This window comes from Rousettus aegyptiacus, unplaced genomic scaffold, assembly GCF_014176215.1.
Source record: "Rousettus aegyptiacus isolate mRouAeg1 unplaced genomic scaffold, mRouAeg1.p scaffold_m13_p_4, whole genome shotgun sequence".
NCBI classification, from domain to species: Eukaryota; Metazoa; Chordata; class Mammalia; order Chiroptera; family Pteropodidae; genus Rousettus; species Rousettus aegyptiacus.
The window spans coordinates 114,597,498-114,617,229 of record NW_023416307.1 but is presented as its reverse complement, the minus strand read 5'-3'; the positions used below and the strand labels follow the sequence as shown (position 1 = coordinate 114,617,229).

Genomic DNA, 19,732 nt, shown 5'->3' with positions numbered 1-19,732 from the left:
CTAGCACATCACTGCCTTGTGGGAGATATGAACCCATGTTATTCTCTCTGTTTCCTTGTGTAAAGATGAATGAAGAGAAAGATGTTTACTAACATTTTGTATCTGGGCCTCTGTGTTCAAAGAAAAGGACTCAATAGGAGATTTCATGTGAAACATAGATTTCTCTTAACAAATAGAAAATTGGGTAACTACATTGTACACCTCACCTATAAAGATTAGCAGAAGCAAAAAAGTGGCTAGCATTTTAGGATGGGACAGAAGTGCTGCTGTTTGCCACAGGTCCCAGACTGGCTTGATTCCCTCACCTGATATGTATGACCTGTCTGGTCTCTGTAGGCATTTGAGTTTGTGGCTTCTGAAATGGATTACTTCTAAATTCCTTTTGGATTTTAACACTGTAATATTAGAGATTCTGGGTAGAAGTCCTGGGTGCTGCACTTAGTGAAGTATATAAAAAATAATATAATTCTGATGTTCGGTGACGTTTAAATTCTTAGAAGGCTCAGACTGTGTTTTGCATCTCAGCATAGAGGTGACTCTTCTGTGATGCCTTCACTTTTTGGTACTGTTCACGATACATAAAATGAGGGGGAGTCACCTTCTTCAAACTCCTGGAGCACCTGTGGTCAGACATGAGGCGAGGGGATGCTTCCATGCAAAGTGCTGATCCCGTGGGTCATTTGTCTTAGCCTCCTTCTGATATCAGCTGTCGGTAACAGAATCTTCTGAAGCTTTCCAAAATGAGAAGGGAAACTCAATCTTTAGCTCTTCCTTTCCGCAGGAGGGTGGGTGGGTTGATAACTATTGAGCCTGATCTCACCATGGTTCTTTCCATTCCCCCCAAAAAAAGATTGGGTCTGGCTATGTAAATCGTTGGCCGTGTGTTCAGCTTGGAGTCGATGGAGTTAAAGATTCATTTAGATGCATGTCGTGACACTTATTCCAGCTTTGGCTCTGTAAGTACAGAAACCACTTGAGCAGCTGCAAATAGTATTAGCTCTAAGCTTGTTACGGATCTTGCAGACTCATTCATTGATTGCCTTCGATTTCCAGGACATCTTGGATATAGAATTAAAAAGACTTTAGTTAAGCCAATTAACTTTCCTGGGGCCTGGGCACGTAATATTGTATGCTAGAGAAGGTCATCGATGTTAATCAAATAGCAGTTTTATTTGAGCTGGGATTAAGGAAATCGGACAAAAGGTCTAAGAATTGTTTATAATGTATTCCTTTCTGTATTGCAATAACTTAGCCTTTAACATCTGAGCTTGACCATAATTACACCTACAAGTGATTGGGTCATATTATCTTTTCTGTAGATTGTGACTTGATTGTGCCAGCTCTAAAGTATCCATCTTCCAGAACCTTCCCAGCCAAGTTTTAGTCTGAGGTTTTATCTATCTACAGTTTATCAAGCTTTTATACTGAAGTGTGGTGCTTAAGAGCCTGGACTCTAGGGCTGTGCTGCCTGGATTTGAAACCTGGCTCTGTGACAGTAGCATAGACAGCTAACAGACCCCTGACGATTTAAGCATCTATTTTCATAGTGCTGACTTAGAGCCCGGGTATGGCTTTCCAGTCAATGGTTTCATTTCCCGGGTGCTCTCACACTGAATCGGGCCATGTGACTAGTTACTGCCAGTAGAATGTGAGCAGAGCTGATGCATGTCACTTAGGCTGAGATGTTTGTTTAAGAAGCAGGTGTACTTTCTTCACTCCTTCTCCACCTGCCACCCCCATCTGCTGGCTGACTGAAAAGCCTGAGGGGAGAGTAGAGACACACAGCAGGAGAATCCTGGGTCCCTGAATCACCGTGCGGAAGGCTGTCTGATGACAAAGATACCCCACAGGTGATGATTACATGAACAAGAAATCAGCCTCTATTATGTAAATACATTAAGATTTGGGATACTTTTATTATGGTACCTTGTGTCCCCTTAACTAATACAACCACTTACTGGTTGTTACTTGGATAAGTTATCTAATCTCAGTGCCTCAGTTTGCTAGCCTGTAAAATGGGGAGAAATATCTGACCTAAAGTAAGTGCTCAATAAATACTGCTTCTATTATAATAATACTTTTTTTTTGTTGTCGTAGTTGTTCTTATCCCTTTTAATCTTTGGGAAACAGGAAGGTTGAATTATTTTAAATTGGAACATCAGAAAAATGTGTTTGAAAAAAGCGGACTGCAGAAAATAATCTATATCAAGTAGTGCGGGCTTTGGAAAGTAGTGTTTTGTTATTTGCAGTTTGGTTGTAGTTAAATCAGATTGTGTACATAAAACACACTCATAAATGCATACAATGAGATTTTTCTTCTCTCACACACATGGACCTGTAATCATTACTTTGGCTTTTAGTGTCGTGAGGCTGTATGGACGGCATAAATATTTGCATTTCAGAGGTTCAAAGTCCCCATGCAGTAATCCAGAAAATACCCAGGAATTGGATTTTTAAATAAGCATTGAGACCATTTGATTTCGTTCAGTAGACAGATGAATTTCACAATTTTAAAGCAGTACGTTATGCCGCCATGCTAGGGCAAGGATGGCTGTATCAACAGCTGGTTTAGTAGCTTGCCTCTGACTTAATTTCTCTTATATAAAACAGGAATCTAATGCAGAATTTACACTTTGTTTTATCACCATGAAACTAAAATTTATCAGTGGCATTTGTCCAATTGACTGTGTTGAACAGTACATGCTTATGAGACTTAATCAAGATTAAAAAAAAGTGTAGACAGTAAAACAGGGAGAGGAGAGATATCCATCTTTTAATTCAGAACCTGACAATCGGAAAGTAGTAGAAATCTGTCAGAGACCACCCATCGTGGAGCCAGCTGCTCTGAAGAGCAGTCTCCCCTGAACTCCGTGATTTAAGAGAGCACTCCAAACAGCTAGCTGGGAACAAGGGCTTCAGGAACACCGGGGCCAGGGACCCTGATAATTCTGATGACGGTGCTCTCTTGAGATGTGTACCAGAAGGAACCCTGAGTAGTAGACCATACCACTCTTTCCACACTCTCCCAACCCCTGCTAAATTTTTAATGACTTCTCTCCTCAGTAGGATCCACCTCCATGCTTCTTACCTAATTGAGTAAGAACTGCTTATAGGTGATATTCCAGATTCCTTGAGTCATCTCCATTTACCAACGCCCTGCAGAAATTGGAGCCCGGCTATTCCCTGCCTCCTCTTAGTTTGTTCTCTGGGTTGTAATTTAATGCCCTGTTCTCCTCTCCTGTCATTTCTAAACGAGGTTTCTTCCTCTTATGCAAATTGTCTCTTGTTCTGATGGCTTTGATAGAGAAAAACTGCATTTTTCAAGGATTTTCTTTAAACTTAACTAGATCTGGAAGAGCATTGTTTTAACAGTGAGTTGTTGTTTTTTTCGACCTTGGAGACACTTGACCAGAATACCTATGCGAAACAATTATTTGTTCAAAATGGCACTTTGCATTTTCAAATAGAAAATATTCTTCCGTGACCTAGAGTTCCATGACTTTGGTTAGATTTGTTGTTGTTATGGTTAAGAGGAAGCGTTCCTAACATCAGCTTAAAGGATTTAGAAATATATTTACTTGGAAACATAATTGCTTTGGAGTGTTGCAGTTTGAAGTGACACTTCTGTGTGTAATAATTGAGTCGAGAGGAATACTAAGTACATTTATGTCATAATAAGAAAATGACACTGCCTATAATGAGAGAATCCAAAAATTGTAAATGATTAGTTTTTATGGCCATATCTTTAGTAACATATCTAAAAACCGTTGTTCCTTCCTTATATAAATATAGACTGCCAGCATCCAGTTTCTGCCAGAAGGGAGCCATCCTCAAAGAAGACTCTTCCCTGCTTTGTAGATGGATTTGAAAACTGCCACTGCCCAAAGCAGCATTCGGAGCCAGTTTATCTGTTACGCTGTGAATGTCGATTGAGAGTTCCTTACTGTTGAGACAAGATAAAGACCTTTTGCAGAAGTTATAGAACAAATGTCAAAATTTATTACTGTCCTCTGCCATCACCATCACCATTTTCGAATATGTGGTGTCCAGCATTCTGCTGGGTGCTTTACATAGTTGACTTCATTCGATCATCTCAACAACAGTATGAGGTCTGGTATTGTCCACTTTACTGATGAAGGAAAGGAGGCTGGTGGAGGCTAGGCAACTTGTCACATAGCTAGTAAGTGGTAACAATAGAACTTGAACTTGGTACATCTGTCTGAAGAGTCCCTGGTCTTAGCACCATGCCAAATAGCCCAACAAGTGGGATACACATTGTAGATCTTCCTCTGACTTTAACCTTGGCCATTGATTCTAAGCAAAGAAGGATGCTGCTACCAGCCTCCAAATCAATAGCATTCCAGCAAAATCCATGTGAATTCTTTGCCACCTATCCTATCGTAGTCAGCTCTGTTCATTAGGAATGAGGTAGAGAGGACAGAACAGGAACTGTATCACTTTCTCCCTGCTGGAGGGACATACATGCTTACTCGTACACGAAAGGAGCGCACATGCGTAGACTGTCCCCTCCCTCTCTACCCCCAACCCCCAGTTCCCTTTGTTCCTAGGGTCCTTCAAGCCTTGCTCATAGATGTCCTGCCTCTGCTTACTAGCCACCTTGTGATGGCTCATGACTCCCATTACCTTAATAGGCTACCTCATCGACTTCATTTCCCAGGAGGCAGGGAATCACATATATTTCAAAGTTATTTGCTCCTTTAGGAGCCTTGGCTCATTGTTTTACATCTCTCCCTGTGGCTATCTTCCTACTTGATGACCGTGATGTCCTTCCTATTCCTGGCCAAGTATTCGTTGTTTACCGTACTGTTGGGTTGTCCACAATATCTGGTACTTACCCCTCCTTATTCAGGGGGAAATATATATCTGTGCTTTATAGACTGTTAAACACTCAGTAGAAAAAACAACACCTTCCCACCTCTGGCAGAAATTGATTCACCTGCACTGCGGACAGGTGTGATCTCTGGAGGAGACATATACAGAAGGGCTGTGTGGGATCAAATTTAGATCGAAATGACCCATGCAGTTCTGCTCCAACTTATTTATGACTTATTTTTAATAAAGGGAACCCAAAATTAGTTTCTTTATACTCTAAGGGAACATATATGTTTGCTAATAGTCCCCCGTTCCTCCCACCCACCTGACATGATAGGTGATTTGTAAATATTTGTCTAGTGATTGAAAATAGAAGTGATCCTTACTTAAATGATTGGTTTAATGAATTTATCTCTTGCACGGTGGCTATTTTAGGGCTTGAAAGAATGAGAATGAGACTGAAAATTGAACCTTAAGGTGGGAATATGAGGCATCTTCTGCTCTTATGTAAGAAGCCACCTGTATGGCTTCTGGGCTTAGCCTGTTTCCAGGGCGCTTTTCCAGTAACGGGGTTTACTGGGGTTGCGGGTCATGGATTTCAAGGGGAGTGCCAGAGGCTTAGGGGAAAGATGGAGAACCAGGCCAGTTTATCTCAAGTCAGGCTTTGAGGGCAAGCCTTCCCCTCATTCTGGATTCTCACTCAGGGTTGGGCAAACCCTTGCATTGCCATCTTCTTTCCTAGGCCTTCTTTCTGTCAGTCCTCATCTAGAGATTTAATTAGGCCGACCTGAGAGGTTTTGATGAAAAATTTGGCCAAAAGACCATGTTCAGATGTACCAGCTCTTTGGCTAATGGTAATCCCTGCTTACGTTCTCTGCAGAGGATACTTTTTTGTTGGCGCTGAGTGTACTCAGAGCCCCTCTTTCATGTTTGGCTTTTACACTAATTAATTGTGATTGGTCAGAAGTCTCCTGACTGGAGCCCCGCTCTGAGGGCTGTTCCAAGTGACTCACTTCTAGATATGCAGTTATCACGTAGGAGAAGAATGACCCAAATGTATGAACAACATTACATGTTCTGACATTGAAGTAGTGCTTTTCTCTTCCTGGTGTTTATGTGAAATGATCTGGCAAAATAGATGCTGCAGAAATAATGCATTTCTGTGTCTCCCTTCGCAAATGATAAATGTTCTTGGCTCATCACAAGATTTCTTGCCAAATGCTGATTCTGCTAACAGAAGGAATGGAAGCTTCAGATGTTCTCCTGAGACAGAAGGATTAAAGAGTGTCTCAGGGTTGTCTTCCTTCTGTGTCATGAAAACTGAGAGGTGCTCTTATGAAGGGCTGTGTTCTGCCTTGGCCCTGGTCTCGCCTAAAGCCACAGGCTGCGTTGCTCAGGTATTAGGGCTACTGCTCCTAGCCAGGGGGAGGCTCAGAGGACAGGGGTTGCAGAGCAAAGAACATCAGCATCAACAGCCCTATTGGAATTTGACTCTTACATTAAGGGTTTTCATTCAGGAAGGCACTGGTATGGAAATATAACACTTACTAAAGTTCTCTGTAGCAGAAATACCAAGAGGGAAAATCAGGAGAGCACAAGGGTTTGGAGTGGTCTGTGATGTGCAGGCACTGTGCTGGGTGCCTTCACAGATGTCTGCCTCACAGCCCTCCAGAGCATCCCTGGAAGGTGGGCATCCTCACCCCTGGTATTCAGAATGAGGACACTGAGGCCCAGGAGGTTAAGTGATTTTCTTAAAGTGACACAGACAGCCCTCCCAAACTGCTGCTGTGTCTGACCATCAGACTTTTGCATGCCTTTGAGAGAGCCCACCTCTCATTCTTCTGACTCTTCTGGATTTTCTCTCCCCATTGCTGTCTTCCAAATTCTGGCCTCTCTGACCTCCCAAATTCTTGTCTCCATCCTACTTTACTTCCTTTTACCCATTCTTAACACTACAGTTTTTCAGAACGACACATGAAATCACAGAGTTCCAATATCCACAGACCCTTCAATGGCTCTGGCTGTTGCCTATCTCTACACCCCATCCTTCTACTCAAGTCAGCATAAGGTCCAAACTCTTAATCTATGAACATTACCTTCGATGGCCTGGCCCTGCTCACTGCTTTGACCTCATCTCTCACCAGAGCTCCTGACCTCAGCCATCCATATGCCAGTGAAGTAGAATGGGGGTAGTTTCTTGAGCCCCGGACAGTGTCTTGTCCCTGGACCCCTAGACCTGCTTCTCCTTCTGCCTGGCAAGCTCATCCCCTGTGTGCTTCCCACCTTCTCAGCCTAATCATCCTTTAAAGGTCCAGCAAAATGGGACTTACTGCATTCTAGATTTTTGTGAAACAAGTAAGTGGGGCACTAGAGACAGGATTCAAATCCAGACTTGTCTGAATCTACGACCAGGTGGCACACTATCTCTTCCATGTCCATTTTCTCTTCCGCCTTCCTTTTGTGTGTTTGCTGATACTTTCCTAACTCCTTTTCCCAGTTAATGGGATGACTGCTTTTAGAAAACAAAGTAATTGCTAGCACAGTCCTTGAAGTTATGGAAAGCAAAGCAAGGTTGCCTGTACAGCTGTGGGGGATGTCAACGCTGGAGAAGCAGGAGCTGGGTCAGGGGAGGTTGCCTCCAGCTCTGTCTTGGTACCTTGGAGAACAAAAGCTGATTTGTAACTGGAACACAGCCATGAAGTAATTTATAATTAAGGGCCACTTTTAGAGTGGGCTTTCTCCTCTCCCTCCAGGTATTTTTATTGCTAAGTGTTATGTCTGCTCTATTGAGGCCAGGCTTCAAACTCACCCACTGTGGTCCTGTGGAGGGATAGAGTCCACTGCTGTGACATCCAATGTGCCCTGGGTGTGTGGCTTTTGCTCACTTGGAGCAGCCTTGTGATTAGCTGCAGGCATCATTAACTGACAATGTGTCCGGTTTTTGGTATTTGACTCTCTTGGTGAGTCCAAACCACCTTTGGCTACAAAATCAATGAAACAGGAGTTGTTATGGCAGTGAAATGGACCCCCTGGAACAAGCTTGCAAATATTTAGATTGTTAGTCCTTCACTTTTTTTACTGCTTCCTGCCCCCCTCCCCCCTAATTCCAATGACCAAGAGACTAGAAGTTGGACCTTGTTAGGTTTAATACTCTCTCTAACCATTTAACTTTTAACAATGACTAAACCTCTCTGTGCCTCAGTTTGCCATCTGCAATACAGGGATAATGCCAACCTCTCAGAGTAGCTGTGAGGATTAGACAAATTAATGTGTGAAAAGCTTCCGGCACCGTGCTGGGCCTGGGATACACAGAGGACTCATTGTACTGACTTCCTTAGGCTCTGCTAATGAAGACATGCTGCTTAATTACACAGATTTTTAATTGGGACCACGTTCCCCTAAAGAAATCTGTTTATTAGGTGCCCATATAACTACAACTCCTATATTTTCTAATTTCCAAAATAGTATGTTCACTATAAAAATTAGAAAATACAGGTAAACAAAAAAAGAAAGGAAAAAACCATTTCTAATTGTACAGCCAGCCGTGACCATTTGGCATGTCCTTCTAGCAGTGCATTTGTGTGTGTGCTTGTGTATATGCAGATTAGCAATTGAAAAAAGTCACCGAATACTGTCTGTAACACAGTGTAACAAACCATTTGCACATTTACTATATTCTTTTACACAATTTGATATGGCTATGTGGAATTCTGTTGTACTGTTGTAGCTTACTTTGTCCAGTTGCTGGAGGTCAAATCGCTTGGTTTCATACTGTAAGGCATGTTTTTAAAGTTTTGATATATATTGCATTCTAAGCTGCTAAGGGCTTGGGATTGATTCATGACTATCACTGGGTTAATTTCTTTGATTAATGTTGTTGAATTCTTTGATTCCAGCACAGTGTAATGTTTCCTGGTAAGAGTAAGGCATTACGTTGTTCTGACCTGATTCCAAGAGGCATTAACACATCTTGAAAAGCAGAATGTTTTTCGCTTATGGGATAACTTCCCAGGGTGGTGAGAAAGTAGCATGGGCTTGGCTCACTGGCAAAGAGAACCCATTGTCACATGTCCTGAAAGGAGAAGACTTAGGATGACAGAGGACTGGAACCAGTGAACTGCTGTATTTGTCCCAGATCTGGAATCCTTGGCTTGGCAAAGAGCTTCGTGTTGAGATTGGTTAGCTAGGTCACCAGTCACAAATAGTCTTGGGAGACTGACAACCCTGCCGTGTTACTTTCTTTAATTCCAGAAAGTCAGTAACTCCTTTTAACAGAATAGACTGAGAAGAAGAGAAAATGCAGGAAGATCTCATCGAAATATGGGGGATGGTGAGAATTAAATAAATTGATTCCCTTTTAAAAGTCTATTGGGAGAGAAATACATGCAAGTGACAGATATGACCACAATAATGGCCTCTGTATAAAAACCAAAAGATTCAGGCAAAGGCTAATTGTGAGATCCATTTTGTTTTTATCTTAAGCCTCTAAATCACCTTTAGTTACAGAATTACCTAAGACAGAGATCGATTTCACTGACTATAAATATTAGACTGACATTAGTTTTGTTTTATTTTACTCACTTCTTGAACTTTGTATTTTTGGTAGTGAATCAGCCTTGGCTATAAGTTGGCTTTGGATGTTGGCTTTTGGAGTACATCTGGCAGGCAGCAGAGAACCCCCAGGATTTTTGGCTCCAAAGACATTGGCTTGCATTTGAACTTAGGGAAAGTTTCCAGTGATTGTCATTGAAGTTTTATTCAGACAGCAGAGGACGCTTTTAGCTTGAACCAGGCTTGGGCTGGCTGGAGTCCCACATCCCAGGCCAATCCAGTCAACCTCCCAAGGGATAGCTAGGTCACCCTTAAAGAGCCACAGGACAATATAGCTGTATTACTTGCATGTTCCTTGTACTGTAACGTCACAATTGTTTCACAACAAGCTTCACTCAGAGAAGTCCTGTGTCTGCTGTAGGCTAGTGGGTGACCATGAGGACCTGACCTAAGCTCCTGGACCACACAAGTTACAGTACCAGGAGAGATGAGCACTAAGTGCTCAGGGGACTTGGAGGGATGGTACAGACTCCTCACTTTTGGAAACTAGGACACCCTTACTGAGTAGGAGAAGAAGGCCGGAAGAAGGAATACTGGTTTTCCAGGTGAGATGTAGGAGACTTTCAAGGCAAACACATAAGATTTTTATGGATGTTTTCAGGGAGCAGGGAGAAACATGTCATTTACAACTCATGGTCTATTATAGGACCACACAGAGAAGCTCAAAACATCCTATAAATAATGTAGCAGATGTCTGTCTTGGTCCAGACTTAGGTGGTCCAGAACAGGACTTTGTTTATTTCTTTAGGATTGTCCTAATTCTGAGAAACACCAAGACTTTGGGCCTGATGTTCAGATCAGGGGCTCCAAATGCTCATTCTAAGTGTCCCTTTCTGCCCTCCCCACCTCCTGCTCTGCCAATATCTAGTGGTGGGCCCTGGGGACTCTGTGGGGACAAGATGCCCCTAGATACTAGGGACTTTATTTTAGTCTTAGGGATGAGAGGAATTCTCTCTTTATGTTCATTTCTTTAGAGTCACTCCCTCTGTCCTCAAAATTTAATCTGTTCCTTTCAGGCACCCAATATTATTTCCTCAAAGGACTTGGGAATCTCAGCTAGGAAGGGAAGGAAGTGTTTTGTGTGACACTCACATTCTCTCTCTCTCTCTCTCTCTCTCTCTCTCTCTCTCTCTCTCTCTCTCTCTCTCACACACACACACACACACACACACACACACCGCTTGGGGCAAGAAAAGACTGAGTGTCCTACTTTACATTTTTTAAGGTACAGAAGGGGAAATGGGGAGAAAATATAAATTTATATTCCAAAAATAATACTGCTGTTAAAAAGTTGTTATATTTTCTGCTTCAAAAATAACTTTCAAGGTTACTAGAGCCAAGATAAGAAGTGGAGCTCCTTGTTTTTTCTAAGTAGGAGCTTGGGGTGAGGGTTTAGTAATGATTCAGGTTTTCCCCACAAATAAGAGTAAATATAAAGCTCCTAATGTTTTTAGTTCCCCAGCCTTTGCATACGTACATAAATGTAAGGGATTCCTGTTGACATTAAAAGTATTTCAAACCCCGCTCAGAAGATTTTTAACAATAAACAATGTTTCTTTCCAGTGGGACCAAAATTAAATCCAAACCTTTTGGTCTCACTCTTACAAAATATTGAGGATCCCTAAGACCTTCCGCTTATATGGATTATGTTTATTGATATTTGAATTATTGGAAATTAAAACCATATTAGAATTTAAAACCAAGAAACTTAAAAATTAATTCAAAACAAAAACTCCTTACATGTTAATATAGATAGCACTTTATGAAAATTAACTCTGTTTTCCGAAAGAGAAAGATTTAGTTAGAGGATTAGGATTTTATTTTCATTTTTGCAAATCTCTTTAATATTTGGTTTAAGAGAAAGCAGATATGATTCTCATATCTGCTTCTGTGTTCAGTCTGTTTTGATTTGTTAAAATCTATAAAGAAAATCAGGCTTCATATAGATATACTGTTGGAAAACTGGAGGACTTCATGGACCCATGAAAGGGTCTCAGGGACCCTGCAGGAATTTTTGGACTACTTCGAGCGGGGGTCCCCAAGCCCCGGGCCATGGACTGGTACTGGTTTGTGGCCTGTTGGAACTTGGCCAGACAGCAGGAGGTGAGCGACAGATGAATAAGCCAAGCTTCCTCTGTATTTGCAGCCACTGCTCAGCCCTAGACTAGCATCACCACCTCGGCTCCACCTCAGATCATCAGGCATTAGATTGTCATAGGAGCACCCCCATCCCTGGTGCCAAAAAGCTTGGGACCACTGACTTTGAGAACTACTGGTTTAAACAGATGAATTACCAAGGTGTGTGATAGATTTTAAGTAAAAAATTATTTATGAGAATTCGCGTCAAATCAGTCCCTCATGAACAGACTGACAAATTACAAAATCATATATATTAAATGTTGTTTTTATGGTTTTTGTACTTATGTACATTACATGCTCCTTTCTGTGAGCTGATAAGAAGTCTGCAATAATAACTGAATAGAATTACAAAAATTCATAGCAAAAACTCTTATCGTTATAAAATGTTTATAAGATACTTTTTCATGTTACTTTCTTTAATTCCTACTCCAGTTTAGGAGTTGGCAAACTTTTTCTATAAAGAAAAAAGAGAGTAAATATTTTAGATTTTGTGGGCCATCTGGCCTCTGTTGTGACTACTTAACTTGATCAAATATGTAAACAAATGAGTATGATTTTGTCCCAATAAAACTGTATTTATACAAATAGGTGCTAGATTAGATTTAGCCCAAGGATTATAGATTGCTGACTCCTGTCGTAGTTATATATTAGAGTCACAGCCTTGAAACTATTTTTCCTTAAGTCTCTAGTCTTTGGCTATGAAAAAATGAAGTTAATGATATTCGCGGGGGAAAAAAAAGCTGAATTTCTTCATTTTTATTTTGTGACCCATCTGGACTAGTTTCCAGTGGTGTTAGCTGCAGGATGGCTAATGACTCTAAAGCAGTCCTCCAGAAGAACGGCTGACTGTGGTCAAATTGGAAGTATAGCTTCCAAGACCTAAAAAGGATGCATGATAAAGAGTTTATTTGCTTTACTTTAGAGTTTATTCTTTTCCTAGGTGCTAGTTAAGTCAATTTACACATTTCTCCCTAGTTGATTTGATAATTTTGAATTATAGTCCAATCTCCTCAAATCTAACAGAGACAGTCATATTATAACTTTATTTTTACTTACTCCTTGTAGGTAGATGTGCTTTGACATCATGGGCATGATGTTTTGTGGTATCATATGCCTTTATTATTTCTCTCTGTCCTTACAGAAATACAAAGAATATGAGAAAGATGTTGCCATAGAAGAAATTGATGGCCTTCAACTGGTGAAAAAGCTGGCGAAGAACATGGAAGAGATGTTTCACAAAAAGTCTGAAGCAGTGCGAGTAAGTGCCTCTCATTTCTGCTCCGTGTTGTCCTAAGACAGAAAAGCAGTGCCCGGGAACTGGCACTGATGAATCCAGCTCTCAAAGATCCAAGTTGACTCAGCTATTGTAGAAACATTTTTTTTTTTTTACCTTAAGTCTAGTTAACCAGGAAAAGTAGTTACTAGGGGCACAATTGCCCTTTCCACGTGTGGTTCAGGTCCCAGTTTTTGTCTTATCATTTATGCCTTTAGCAGAGATAGCACTAATTAAAAAGCCATAGAGGATGTCGTATGACTGTCTGATGCATTCCCTGATTGCCAAAAATCATTCAAAGGTACATTGTGGTTCAACAAAGCAACTATAAAAACTTTAAACAATGCTTGCCAAAATATGGAATCGAAAATCTCAATGGAGTAAATTAATCTAGATGAAGTTAGAAGTTATTTTTATTGCTATTGGAATATTACCATAATTATAATGTTTATCTTGACCAGTAAGAGCTCCCTGAAATTATATATTATCAGCGGGATGAATGGAGCTGCAGCGCACAGATATATCCTTTTGGAAGGTGGTTTCCAGCTTTATTCCTTATAGCCAGCTAAACAAGGCATCTTCCATTCTTGCTTTAGGACACACGAATGTCACAGTATCTTACATTAATGCCATATTGGCATAGAATTATGGAAAAGAATTACAACCTGCAGAGTTCTTTATTTCTAATGTATAGATTTTGCTTACCTTTCAGTTTTAATAATGATCTCCAGAACCACTTTCTTATAAAAGACTATTTCCTACTCGAGCTTCTCTCATACTTAACTGGCCAAATCAAATTTCCACATGTTATTTTGCTTTAGACCTGATGATCCCATATATTTGCTTGTCTTTAAACATTTTCATACTGTTTTGATTCAGAGAAGAAGGGATTGTAGTTTGGTAGGTGAGAAGATAAGCTTGACAAGGTTCTGTGCCTGGCTTCGTCACTTCCTAAGCTTTGGCCTTCAGTAAAACAGCCTTTATGAGCTTCAAGTTCCTCATCTGTAAGTGGGAAAAACACACAGGAAGTGTGAAGATTACACAAAGTTATGTTTTTTGAGCCACTTAGCACAGACCCTGGCACATAAACAGTATTTCTGCTGTTACTATGATTACTAACTTATTTAAGTTGATACTTTTTGGTGGAAACTCTGAAATGCCTGAGGGGAAAACACAAACAAAAACAAAAACAAACTTCTATCTGCCACAGAAATACTGCACTGAGAGCCAGCCATGAGAGTTGCATGGCAGCCTCTGTCTGGTATGTGCTTACGTCACTACCTTGAAGCAAGTGGTATTCTTTACTGGCAGTGTGGTAGCCATTCAAATCTAACAGTCAGAAGCCTAAAATAAAAACTTTCAGAAGTTTACCACAATTACCGTTTTTTAATTTATAAAATAAACACCATTTGGTGGAACTTTAAGAATATATTAAAAAGTATCAAACAGAGAAAAGAAAATCACTTAAAGTCCTATCATCCATCAGGAAGCCACAGCTTGTTTCCTTTCTTCCTGTGTGTTTCCTTCTTTCTGTCTTTTTCTTTGCATTTCTCTGTATGTACGTGTGTTTTTCTTTTTTCAAAACTTGTAATCGTGTTGCCTGTTCGCTTTCTTATCAAGCTGCTTTCCCCTTCTTTATGCCATTATATTGTGAGCGTTTTCTTGTGTCACTGTATTTTGTGATTTTTCTAAATGGCTGTATAATATTCCAATCTATAGATGCGTCATAATTGATTTGGTTGCTCCTCTGTATCTGGATATTTAAGTTCTTTGCAAGTTTTGATGTAAATAATGCTACAGTGAATCTTCTTGATATATATTAATAATAGGTCAAGCAACTCAGCGCCTACTACACTGGGTGCTCCTCTAAGGGATTACACAAACTCACTTATCCTTATGATGGCCCTGTGATGAAAGTTTCTATCATTTTGCCCATTTTACAAAAGAGGAGACTGAGAGGCAGAAGTTAAGTTGCTTTCAGAGGTCACTTGGGAAGAGAGAGGAGGGGTCCAGGCACATGGAGACCCCAGAGTCCATATTATTCCTCACTTCAATGCTCTCAGTGGCCTATAGTGTGCACCAGTTTCTTTAAGATGAATATCTGTATGTAGAAGATAGTTCAGAGGCTCTGAACCAGTCTTCAAGGCTCTTTATGCATATGAAAACATTGCTCTGCCAATTCATAGCCCTCCAGCAGGAGTAGTATATGAGTGCTTTTTCCCCTGAATTCTTGCAAAAAAAATAAATAAAAGTGATTTTAAATACTAGTAACGATATTGTCGCTCTGAGTGGGGGGAAATATTATTATTGTTTTAACTTGAATTTCCTTGTGAATCGCGGAATTTTACAGTAAAAACTGACCTAAGTACCCTTAGGTTCCGCCTTTGCAACTGAGAGACAAGGAAGCCTGGAACTCGGGGAGCCTTGTGCAGCATGCTGCCCTAACAAGGAGGCCCAGCCAGCACCAGAGCCTGGACCTCGTTGCTCAGAGGTAGGGGGCCCACGTGGCAGGTGAGCCATGGGCGAATCTCAGTTCTGCCCCAAGGTGGGGAGGCTGGTGAGAAAAGCTAAGTAACTTGGTGGACTTCTTTTCCTCACTTACCTCCCTGGAGATGTTAGGAGTCAATGATTTACTAATCAGTTCTTATGTTTATTGAGTTCCCTGCACCAGGCCCAGTGATAAGCACTTTACATGTGTTCTCTCATTTCATTCTTGAATCAAACCTGGGAGTGAGACACTGTTACCATAATTGTTTTGGAGATGAGCAAACAGGCTTGGCTATGTGAAGCCATTTACGTAAGTCACATGGACAGGCTCATGGAATTCCTTTCTCACCCAGGCGGTAGAGTTGCAGTGCCTGTCTGTGTATCTGTATAACGTGGTTAGCACAATGCCAGGCAAACAGTAAATGTTCAGTAAATGTTTGCTGTTACTGCTGGTTAAGGGACCTTCCAGTGTGTGAGAACTTATTAGCGAGGGGAATCTTGAAGCCTCATGAAGACCCTGGGTGATGACAGGAGGGAGCTGAATTTCGAAACCTTTCTGCTTTAACTTACTGAAGTTGGGGGGCGGGGGCGGAAAGACTGATATGATTGGTGTGGTTCTTTTGAAAAGGAAAAAGTTGCTCTATTTGCATTCAGGATTCTCTCAAATGTGTATTTCATGTATTTTAAAATAGATGTACAAGACCCTTTGTAAGCACACTTGATGCCATAAAATCTAGGTTAACTAGTTCAGTGATGTGTGGCTCTCCCCTGCTCCCAATCTTGAAACAAGAAAGAGAGCTTATATGTCAAGTTGCGGTTTGGTCTGGAGACAGTTTGCTCGTTGAGATTGGCCTGGGCTTCATTGTCAGCCATGCGGCTCTGTTGGCAATGGTTATGAACCAGGTAGCATTTGGAATGAGACGAAGTGGCCACTGAGAGGCCTCCTGGGTGTCGGTTTACATTGAGGCCTGGAAGCAGTGGGTGTGACTGTTTTCCACACTATAATGACACCTTACTTCTTGAATAGGAAAGTTTGCTATTAGCCCATGGGATCTGTGAGCATTTGGAGAGCAAAGACCTCAAATACAAATTTGCCTGTGGGTTTGCAGTGGAGTCCTTATTCGTGGTGTTACACTAGAAGGCACCTCAGTGCACCAGGGCCCTTCCTTTCCCACACCACCTACTGAGCAGCACCCCCCCGCCCCGCCACCCCCCCTCCCCTGCCTTCTCAAATGGCCCAGGAAAAGAACGGATTTTAGAATTCGCTTCATCACTGTGATGCACCATACCTGGCAATCTTCCATTTCCAAGCCCCCATCCAGACCCCCAGTGATCTGAGTCAGGTCAGAGGTCCTAGCGCCTCCCTGAGTGTCTTCCTGCCAATTACTGATCCAGCACGAAGTGCTCATCAATGGTGGATGGCTGGGAGGACTCAAGGATTCATATAAGGAAAAACGGGCTCACAAACAATACTGATTATTAAAGTTTTCATTCACGTATGTAAAATATTTATGAGACTGACAATAGTGATTTAGAAAACTATACTAACGCCTTTAGTTAGGTTCAGTTAGTGCTGAAAAAAAAAAAAAAAGGAGTACTACAGTAATCCAGTCCTTTAACATGCCAGTCACCTCTTGGCTGTTAAACAGTGTTGATCTTTTCCTGTCTCTTCTGGCTTGATTTCATCATTTTTACCCCATCACTTTTTCCCAGTGATTAGTTGAATCAGTGATTTTATCATACTCGTCTCCTATTTGAATTACTCTCCACTATGCAATTATCCTATCATAAAAAGTCCTATTTTCTCCCCGTCAGATGTCTGAAGTAAATGTGAAACCTAAAGTGGCCTGCCCATTACATAACCTCTGTCATCTGGTTGGTAATGGACTATATGTAACTTTTTTTTTCAGACCAGCAAATTACAAATAACCTTAGCTTCAGTAATTGCCATAACATAATGGTGCCGACATTATGGTAGCATTTCTTAACTAATATTTTCTAGCATGTTTTAATGTCATTGGTGGTTTAATAATTTTTAAAAATCCACTCGGAGGCTTGATGTGGCTTGTTTTAACTTAAAGCCAAATCGGGTTTGATGTAGTGATGCTGCTCCTTGCTTTTGTGCGTAATGATTGTGCCCAAAGCATTATGTCCCCACGTCTTTGTTCAAACGTATTCATAGGACCAAGCCCTCAATTAATGTTGCTGAGCAGTTTATCAAGTTGTAAGTTCTATGAATAGACAAGAAATGGAATCAATTTGCTTTAGGTTCATTAACATTTTAAAGGAGGTATTTCACATGCTGGACATGGAGGAAGTGATGGTCAGTCCTCTGCCAGCTGAACGCTCCCATTGGGCTGTTCCTAAGTGACATCTGGAAATGCTCAACTGTGTCACAGGTCAGAGCTCATCCGAAATACTGATGGGAGGCACATTTGACACAGCTCGCCTTTCTCCTGACTTGCTGATGGCGACAAACTCTTTCCCCTGATTTGAGGGGAGGGAGAAGGCAAAGGATGTGCTTTCCATGGATTTGGTTGTACAGACAGGCTGCCCAACCTTTCCTTTGTCTTTTAAGTCTGAGCCTCTGCTGGGAGTAGCACAAACCATTGCTCAACTGAAAGGATCATTTGAGGCTCCAGGGATCTCCATGCAGGCAAAGCTAAGTGTGCAGTTGGAGGAGAATCTGTCAGAGGTAACTGAGCAATCCCGGGCTTCTGTGATTATAGGGATATACTTTTAGGACAGATTCCAGCACAGCCAGGGGGAAGTAATGATCCTGTGACTTCAGAAAGGTTCATATGCCCCAGATGAACAGCACAACCTGAAAAAAGTAGGTAAACCAAGGAATGACAAAAAGAAGGACTTTGGAGAACTTAAAAATTTACACTAGGATTCTTCAAAATGGTTTTCCAGGGTGGGTTCTCCAGAGTAGTTATTGCCTTTGATTGTGTGGAGCAGCTCAAGGGGTGGGCACTGCTTTCATCACACTGATTTGGGCCAGAATTGTGTCTTCCCAGGTGTTCCTAGTTTCAGGGCCAGGTACTGATCCATATGGCCTTCATTATTGAGCTCTACAGAGTTCAGGCCTCTACAAACTTAAACACATTTCACAAGGAGGGATAGTGTCTATTTTGGTAGCATATCAGCCAAAACATTAAATATTTTATTTGCCGTTCAAATTTATTTTCTCTCCAAGATAGTTAATTAGAAGGGTCTCAGAGAACAAACTTCAGTGGGGACGATGAAGAGACATAAAAAGCATGTCATAGCTAAACTTAGTGAAAAGAGTCTATTGTTTTCAGACCTGGGATAAGATGTTGAAGACATTTTGAAAGTACTTTGAAGCCCATATCTGTAAATAAATTTAATCCTGTTTCACTTATTTTCGATTTACATTGATCGAATGATAACTCGAGCACTCAAAAAAGAGTATTTTGCTTAAAAATAAACATGCTTGCTCCTTGGGAAAAGCTGAAGAAGTAGATTATATATGAAGTTCCCCCTTCCTATAGCTACCTGCTGTTCATTGCAGAACCGATTCCCATTATGGCTGTACTGCGGAAAGTAATTGCTGTTGTACAGTAATTCAATTTCAGTGCATTCACGCATCAGTTCACCGATAGGGGTTTATCTGGAGGAAACTGGGACTTGAAAGCTTTTTATCGAGAAATTCCACATGCAGCCAGACGTTTTTCCTAGGTAACGAATATCAGCATTTGCATTTAATAAACATTTACTTTCTCAGAAAGATGGATTTTTCCCCCTGCAGAAGAGATTTATGCCTATCTTCCAAAAAAGCTAAAGGGTACTATTAAAGTAACTTTCTCTAGTTATTTTTTGACTGGCGTCTGTCTACATATGTATGACTATAAAACACATCTCTGTTTTTATGTAAATATATAGACACTGAGGAATGAAAAGCAGGGTGTACCCAAAAAAAGCATTCTCTATACCAAAAATATATGCTATAGAAGGGATTAATTAATTAATTAATTAATGCAGGACTATACTTCTGGTTGAAAAACCATCTATGTCTATAGGCATGGTGAAAATTGTCGGTGAGGCATACTTTCAAAAAGACACCCATTAAGTTGGAAATGAAATCAACTATTTTGTTTATAAATTTCTAAGTTAAGTAAAGGTTCTTGAGACAGAACTGATTCTTCCTTTATAAAATGGCTCTTAGATCATAAGGACTCTTTAGATATTAAGACCAAAATGAGCTGTAGAAGTTTTAGGAGTTGCTAGGATGACCTTTAGTTCTCAGCTGGTAGAGGTGACTATACATATCAAAAAGATTTTTTGCCTCGTGTTCATATCTGATCTCATTTCAAAATTCAAAACTTGTTCCTCGAAATAGGAGTAAAATGGTTTCAGAAAAAAATG

General features: G+C 40.8%; 1 protein-coding gene across 4 annotated transcripts in view; it reads left to right on the top strand.

The window, feature by feature from the left end:
• The window catches only part of CACNA2D3 (calcium voltage-gated channel auxiliary subunit alpha2delta 3), a 790,850-nt gene that overhangs the window by 153,042 nt on the left and 618,076 nt on the right, over positions 1-19,732 (top strand). For all 4 annotated transcript variants that reach the window (XM_036219353.1, XM_036219351.1, XM_016156350.2 and 1 more), the window contains one exon: positions 12,725-12,841. In XM_036219353.1, coding sequence (XP_036075246.1) covers positions 12,725-12,841 — 117 coding nt within the window. The remainder of the gene's footprint in view (positions 1-12,724; positions 12,842-19,732) is intronic.